The following is an 8532-nucleotide window of genomic DNA, read 5'->3' as shown; positions in this document are numbered from 1 at the left end:
GAGAAAAACAAATACAGTATGCTAACACATAATATGGAATCTAAAAAAAAAAAAAAATGGTTCTGAAGAACCTAGGGGCAGGACAGGAATAAAGACACAGACATAGAGAAGGACTTGAGGACATGGGGAGGGGGAAGGGTAAGCTGAGAAGAAGTGAGAGAGAGGCATTGACATATATACACTACCAAATGTAAAATAGCTAGCTAGTGGGAAGCAACCACATAGCACAGGGAGATCAAAGCTTGGTGCTTTGTGACCACCTAGAGGGGTGGGGTAGGGAGGGTGGGAGGGAGACGCAAGAGCGAGGGGATATGAGGATATAGGTATATGTATACAGCTGATTCACTTTGTTAAACAGCAGAAACTAACACAACAATGTAAAGCAATTATACTTCAACAGAAATGTTTAAAAAAAGTTTTTTTTTAAATGCTTTGGTATTTAAGTAAAAATAAAAGACACATTTTTCATTTTCACCAAGAACTTTATTAAACAACATATTCACCCTTTTGTTCCACTACCTTCTACCATTTTTCAGGCAACTTCATAATTTCATCTTCCCAAAACTTTTTATCTTTTTGAGCAAAGAACTGTTCCAGGTGCTGTTTACAGTCTTCCAGGGAATTGAAATTTTTTCCATTAAGAGAATTTTGTAAAGACCAAAATAAATGGAAATCTGAAGATGCAATGTCTGGTGAATATGGCAGGTGAATCACAACTTCCCAGCCAAGCTGTAACAGTTTTTGCCTGGTCATGAAAGAAACATGCAGTCTTGTGTTATCCTGATGGAAGATTACGCATTTTCTGTTGACTAATTCTGGACGCTTTTTGCTGAGTGCTGCTTTCAGTTGGTCTATCTGGGAGCATTACTTGTTGGAATTAATCGTTTGGTTTTCTGGAAGGAGCTCATAATAGAGGACTCCCTTCCAATCCCACCATATACACAACATCACCTTCTTTGGATAAAGACCAGCCTTTGGTGTGGTTGGTGGTGGTTCATTTCACTTGCCCCATGATCTCTTCCATTCCACATTACTGGTCAGTATCCACTTTTCATTGCCCATCAAAATTTGTTTTAAAAAGGGAACATTTTCATTACGTTTCAGTAGAGAATCACATATGGTCAAGAAGATTTTTTCTTTTAACTTATGTGGAACCCAAACATCAAAGTGATTAACAAACCAAGCTGGTGCAAAGGATTTTCAACGCTTGATTTGGATATTTTGAGTATGTCGGCTCTCTCCCACATGGTATAACATTGATCTCAATTAATATCTCGATTTGACCATTATCAAGTTCAGCTGGTCTACCCGACCATGGAGCATTGTCCAGCGAGAAATTTCCAGCACGAAACTTCTCATACCACTTTTGACACATTAGATCAGTCACAGCACCTTCTCCATACACTGCACAAACCTTTTTTTTGCGTTTTGGTTACGTTCTTACCTTTTTTGAAATAATAAAGCATAATATGCTGAAAATGTTGCTTTTTTCTTCCATGTTCAATATTAAAATGGCTACACAAAAATTCACCAATTTTGGTAAGTCTTTTTTTAAGTGCCTGCTGATATGACAGCTGTCACATACAGTGTAACAAAATTGTTTCAAATGAAGTTAAAGACAACTAAGTGCTACTAGAGCCATCTTATGGAAAAAAACAAACGAACCTTTTAGCCAACCCAATAGAAGTTAGTTTTATTACTTAAGGGCTGTACCACAAAATACCACTGAGCAATGATAACAGTATTATAATTTCAGGTCAACAATATTTTAAATGAAACCTACTTAAGAAATTTTTATTTGTAGTCTACACCTTTCCAGTGCCATCCAAATGAGGATACAGTTTGTTTGTTTGTTTGTATTTATTTATTTATTGGCTGCATTGGGTTTTTGTTGCGTGTGGGCTTTCTCTAGTTTGCGGTGAGTGGGGGCTACTCTTCGTTGTGATGCATGTGCTTCTCGTTGCAGTGGCTTCTCGTTGTGGAGCCTGGGCTCTAGGCGTGCAGGCTTCAGTAGTTGCAGCACTCAGGCTCAGTAGTTGCGGCATGCAGGCCCTAGAGCGCCTGGGCTTCAGTAGTTGTGGTGCACTGGCTCTAGGGCATGCGGGTTTCAGTAGTTGTGGTGCATGGGCTCAGTAGTTGTGGCTCGCGGGCTCTAGAGCACAGGCTCAGTAGTTGTGGTGCGTGGGCTTAGTTGCTCCGCACCATGTGGGATCTTCCCAGACCAGGGATCAAACCTGTGTCCCCCACACCAGCAGGTGGGTTCTTAACCACTGTGCCAACCAGGGAGGTTCCAAGGATACAATTTTTAAAAGAAAGATATAAATAATTTATAAGCTAAAGGAAATGAAGCAAAGAATTTTTTTCTATTCATAGTAGTATAAATAGGGATTTTCACTTGTCCTTTGGAAATGATAGAAAATCAAGTGATAAGGATTTTACAGCTAGAGAATTTATGACTAATTTCTTTCCACTGAGATGAATACATATTAGTTTTTCTCATTCAAGTACACGATATTTTAGTCATTCAGTATCTGTCACACTGGCCTCTGGGGCATTTTTTTTCTAACGTATTCAGAGGTTAGATTCAGATTTCCCCAACTTAAAAATGTTGTTCCACATTTAAATTAATAAATATAGGCAAAAACAAAAGGGAATAACCTAGGCAAGTAAAGGTCAATATTTTTGAATTATTATTTTGTATATTAGTTTCCAAATTAGAAGCAAGGCAGAGTTCCACAGTGTCACTGAAGGACTCAGAAAGTTCCCACCACTACTAATTAAGCTGACAAATAAGAGAATCATTAAATTAGTTAAAATTATAAAACCGCATGGATTAGTAACTTTTCTCTGAATATTTTATGACTCTAACAGCCATCAGGACTAATTTGAAAGAGTATATGTTTAATGTCAACTTCATTGTCCTTAAACCTTTAGTTCATATTTAGCACTAAATTTTAAACTGGAAATTAAGTTTCTATATGATCTGAAGAACTTCAGTTTTAAAAGGAAGTAAAAGAAATTACAGTAAAATCTTAGATTTTTATGGCTTGGTTTTGTTAATTAAAAGCTCTATTCTCATAATCTCCCATAATTTCAGGTTTCAATATAATGCCCCTTGTTCACTAAAAGAAGTTATTTTAGGAGGCAGAGTCAAGATGGTGGTGTGGAAAGACATGGAGTTAGCGTCTCCCCACAACTAGGGTGCCTGCTGGCCACTGGTCGGGGACTCTGATGCCCAAGGAGACAGGAGGAACCCCAAAGTGAACCGGTAGGACGTAGGGGAACTGATGGGGGGTGGAGAAGTGGAGGCCAGACAGGATTGCGCCCCTGAGGCCAGGGAGATCAGGAGAGGCGGGCGGGGGTGGGAGAGACTCTCCAGGAAGAGCAGGAGTGGAGGGTGATCATCTGTCCCACTTGGGCCAGGAAGCCTGCTGAACTCCAAAGCCAGTACCCCTCCTCCAAAGCCCCATCCAGGCTGCATGGGTCCTGGAGGCATAGGAGGGAGGTTGGGGAGATCTGGAGAGGCAGGTGGGAGGGGCCCTCCGGGAAGAGGAGAAGAGGCGCAGAGGGCGATTGCCCCGCCCACTCGGGCTCAGGGAGCCTGCTGAGCTCCCAGGCCAATCCCCTACTCTCCAAAGTCCCCTCCATGTCGCAAGGGTCCTTGAGGGCATAAGAAGGAGGCCAAGGGGAGAACAGGTGAGGCAGGAGGGAGGGGCCCTCCCAGACTGGAGGAGCAGGAGAGGAGAGAAGGGCGTTTGCCCCACCCACTCGAGCCCAGGAAGCCTGCTGGCATCCCAGGTGAGATCCCCTGCCCTCTAAGACCAGGGGTGGGGGGCACGCTTGGGCCCCTTCTCTTCCTTGAGCCTAAGCCACAGCCCCCACGGCTTTTCCAGCCCTGTGGGTCCTGAGCATTGGCTCTGCCCACTGCCCAAACCTTGCCCTTGCTAATGCTCCGCCCTCCACAGCCAAGGCCTCCGCCCCCCCGTTTTTCTTTTTCATCCTCCTCGTTTTTACTGTTGTGGTACTGATGTTACCTTCCGGTTGTTGATTTATCTATATTTTTTTTTTTTTTTTTTTTTTGTGGTATGCAGGCCTCCCTCTGTTGTGGCCTCTCCCGTTGCGGAGCACAGGCTCCGGATTCTCAGGCTCATTGGCCATGGCTCACAGGCCCAGCCGCTCCGCGGTATGTGGGATCCTCCCAGACCGGGGCGCGAACCCGGTTACCCTGAACTGGCAGGCGAACATGCAACCACTGCGCCTGATTTATCTATATTTTTATTTTTATATTCTTCCTAACATATCTGTTAGTTTCCTAGTCTAATTTTATTTTTTACTTTGGTATTGTTCTCTCTTTTTTATTTTTTTTCCTGCCCCACGCGGATTGCAGAATCTTGCTTCATGAGCCCGGAGTCGGGCCGAAGCTCCTGCAGTGGAAGCTCCAAGTCCAAACCACCGAACTAACAGAGAACCTCAGACCCCAGGGAGTATTAATCAGAGTGAGGTCTCACGGAGTACCTCATCTCAGCACCAAGACCCAGCTCTACCCAATAGCCTACACACTCCAGTGTTGGAAGCCTCAGGCCAAACAACCAGTAAGACAGGAACACAATCCCACTCATTAAAAGAAAAAAAAAATGAGATGGCAAAAAAATATGTCACAGATGAAGGAGCAAGGTAAAAATCTACAGGACAAATAAATGAAGAGGAAATAGGCAATCTACCTGGAAAAGAATTCAGAGTAATGATAGTAAAGATAATCCAGAATCTCAGAAATAGAATGGAGGCACAGACTGAGAAAATAAATGTTTAACAAAGATCTAGAAGAACTAAAAAACAAACAAAGATGAACAACACAATAACTGAAATGAAGAATACACTAGAAGGAATCAATAACAGAATAACTGAGGCAGAAGAACGAATAAGTGAGCTGGAAGACAAAATGGTGGAAATAACTGCCAAGGAGCAGAATAAAGAAAAAAGAATCAAAAGAATTGAAGACACTCTCAGAGACCTCTGGGACAACAGTAAACGCACCAACATTCGAATTATAGGGGACCAAAAGGAGAAGAGGAGTAAATGAAAGAGTCTGAGAAAATATTTGAAGAGATTATCGTTGAAAACTTCCCTAACATGGGAAAGGAAATAGTCACCCAAGTCCAGGAAGCACAGAGAGTCCCATACAGAATAAACCCTAGGAAAAACAAACCAAGACACATATTAATCAAACTAACAAAAATTAAATTCAAAAAAAAATATTAAAAGCAGCAAGGGAAAAACAAAAAATAACATACAAAGGAATCCCCATAAGGTTATCAGCTGATTTTTCAGTGGAAACACTGCAGGCCAGAAAGGAGTGGCAGGATATACATGAAGTGATGAAAGAGAAAAACCTACAACCAAGATTACTCTACGCAGCAAGGATCTCATTCAGATTCGATGGAGAAGTCAAAAGCTTTTCAGACAAGCAAAAGCTAAGAGAATGCAGCACCACCAAACCAGCTTTACAATAAATGCTAAAGAAACTTCTCTAAGCGGGAAACATGAGAAGAAAATGAGCCACAAAAACAAACCCAAAACAATTAAGAAAATGACAATGGGAACATACATATCAATAATAACCTTGAATGTAAATGGATTAAATGCCCCAACCAAAAGACAGACTGCCTGAATGGATACAAATAATAACCTTGAATGTAAATGGATTAAATGCCCCAAAAAAGACACAGACTGCCTGAATGGATACAAAAACAAGACCCATATATATGCTGTCTACAAGAGACCCACTTCAGACCTGGGGACACATACAGACTGAAAGTGAAAGGATAGAAAAAGATATTCCATCCAATGGAAGTTAAAAGAAACCTGGAGTAGCAATACTTGTATCAGATAAAATAGACTTTAAAATAAAGACAGTTACAAGAGATAAGGAGGGACACTACATAATGATCAAAGGATCAATCCAAGAAGAAGACCAGATAGATCTAATTGATATTTATAGAACATTCCACCCAAAAGTGGCAGAATACACTTTCTTCTCAAGTGCACGTGGAATATTCTCCAGGATAGATCACATCTTGGGTCACAAACCAAGCCTCTGAAAATTTAAGAATATTGAAATCATAACAAGCATCTTTCTGACCACAGTGCTATGAGATTGGAAATCAATTACAGGGAAAAAACTGTAAAAAACACAAATACATGGAGGCTAACCAGTGCACTACTAAATAACCAAGACATCACTGAAGAAATCAAAGAAGAAATTTTAAAAATACATAGAAACAAATGACAATAAAAACACAATGACCCAGGGCTTCCCTCGTGGCACAGTGGTTAAGAATCTGCCTGCCAATGCAGGGGACATGGGCTCAAGCCCTGGTCCAGGAAGTTCCCACATGCCACAGAGCAACGAAGCCCGTGTGCCACAACTACTGAGCCTGCGCTCTAGAGCCCGTGAGCCACAACTACGGAAGCCTGCGTGCCTAGAGCCCATGCTCCGCCACAAGAAAAGCCACCACAACGAGAAGCCCGCACACCACAACGAATAGTAGCCCCCGCTCACCTCAACTAGAGAAAGCCCATGCCCAGCAACAAAGACCCAATGCAGCCAAAAATAAATACATAAAATAAATGAATTTAAAAAAATGAATAAATAAATTTAAAGAGAAAAAAAAACACACACACACAATGACCCAAAACCTATGGGATGCATCAAAAACAGTTCTAAGAGGGAAGTTTATAGCAATACAATCTCACCTCGCTGGTTCTTTGACAAGATAAACAAAATTGATAAACCCTTAGCCAGACTCATCAAGAAAAAAAGGGAGAGGATGCAAATCAATAAAATCAGAAATGAAAAAGGAGAAATCACAACTCACACTGTAGAAATACAAAGGATTATAAGAGACTTCTACAAACAACTATATGCCAATGAAATGGACAGCCACGAAGAAATGGAGAAATTCTTGGAAAGGTACAGTTTTCCTTGGAAAGGTACAATTCTCCAAGACTGAACCAGGAAGAATTAGAAAATATAAACAGACCTATCACAAGTAATGAAATTGAAAGTGTAATTAAAAATCTTCCATCAAACAGAAGTCCAGGACCAGATGGCTTCACAGGTGAATTCTATGAAACATTTAGAGAAGAGCTAACACCCATCCTTCTCAAACTCCTCCAAAAAATTGCAGACGAAGGAACACTCCCAAACTCATTCTATGAGGCCACCATCACCCTGATACCAAAACCAGACAAAGATACTACAAAAAAAGAAAATTACAGACCAACATCAATGATGAATATAGATACAGAAATCCTGAACAAAATACTAGCAAACAGAATCCAACAACACATTAAAAGGATCATAAACCATGATCAAGTAGGATTTATCCCAGCAATGCAAGAATTCTTCAATATATGCAAATTAATCAATGTGATATACCATATTAACAAATTGAAGAATAAAAACCACGTGATCATCTCAATAGATGCAGAAAAAGCTTTTAACAAAATTCACCAATTTATGATAAAAACTCTCCAGAAAGTGGGCATAGAGGGAACCTACCTCAACATAATAAAGGCCATATATGACAAACCCACAGCAAACATCATTCTCAATGGTGAGAAACTGAAAGCATTTCCTCTAAGATCAGGAACAAGACAAGGATGTCCACTCTTGCCACTCTTATTCAACATAGTTTTGGAAGTCCTAGCCACGGCAATCAGAAAAGAAAAAGCAATAAAAGGAATACAAGTTGGAAAAGAAGTAAAACTGCCACTGTTTACAGATGACATGATACTATACACAGAGAATCCTAAAGATGCCACCAGAAAACTACTAGAGCTAATCAGTGAATTTGGTAAAGTTGCAGGATACAAAATGAATGCACGGAAATCTCTTGCATTCCTATACACTAATGATGAAAAATCTGAAACTATAAGACACTGATGAAAGAAATCAAAGATGACACAAACAGATGGAGAGATATACCATGTTCTTGGATTGGAAGAATCAATATTGTGAAAATGACTATACTACCCAAAGCAATCTACAGATTCAATGCAATCCCTTTCAAACTACCAATGGCATTCTTCACAGAATTAGAATTAGAATCAGAAAAAAAAAATTACAATTCATATGGAAACACAAAAGACCCCGAATAGCCAAAGCAATCTTGAGAAAGAAAAGTGGAGTTGGAGGAATCAGACTCCCCAACCTCAAACTATACCACAAAGCTACAGTAAGCAAGACAGTATGTTACTGGCACAAAAACAGAAATGTAGATCAATGGTACAGGATAGAATGCCCAGAGATAAACCCACGCACATATGGGTACCTAATTTACAACAAAGGAGGCAAGAACATACAATGGAGAAAAGACAGCCTCTTCAATAAATGGTGCTGGGAAAACTGCACAGCTACATGTAAAAGAATGAAATTAGAACACTACCTAACACCATACACAAAAATAAACTGCAAATGGATTAAAGACTTAAATATAAGACCAGACGCTATCAAACTTTTAGAGGAAAACA

At 40.3% G+C, this 8532-nt stretch overlaps 1 protein-coding gene across 6 annotated transcripts in view; it reads left to right on the top strand.

Annotated features, from left to right (window-relative positions):
* Positions 1-8532, top strand: part of NME7 (NME/NM23 family member 7) — a 267494-nt gene that overhangs the window by 237002 nt on the left and 21960 nt on the right. The window contains exon 12 of one of the 6 annotated variants that reach the window (XM_055084235.1): positions 4388-4777. The exons of the other annotated variants lie outside the window; for them this stretch is intronic. Within the exon in view, the coding sequence (XP_054940210.1) occupies positions 4388-4402 (15 nt within the window). The 3' untranslated portion in view covers positions 4403-4777. Of the gene's footprint in view, positions 1-4387; positions 4778-8532 lie in introns of those variants that run through there. 6 annotated transcript variants of the gene reach the window in all.

This window comes from Physeter macrocephalus, chromosome 4 (genome assembly GCF_002837175.3).
Source record: "Physeter macrocephalus isolate SW-GA chromosome 4, ASM283717v5, whole genome shotgun sequence".
In the NCBI taxonomy this organism is placed as follows: domain Eukaryota; kingdom Metazoa; phylum Chordata; class Mammalia; order Artiodactyla; family Physeteridae; genus Physeter; species Physeter macrocephalus.
Note: the sequence above shows the minus strand (reverse complement) of the source record. Positions and strands in the feature narration are given on the sequence as shown.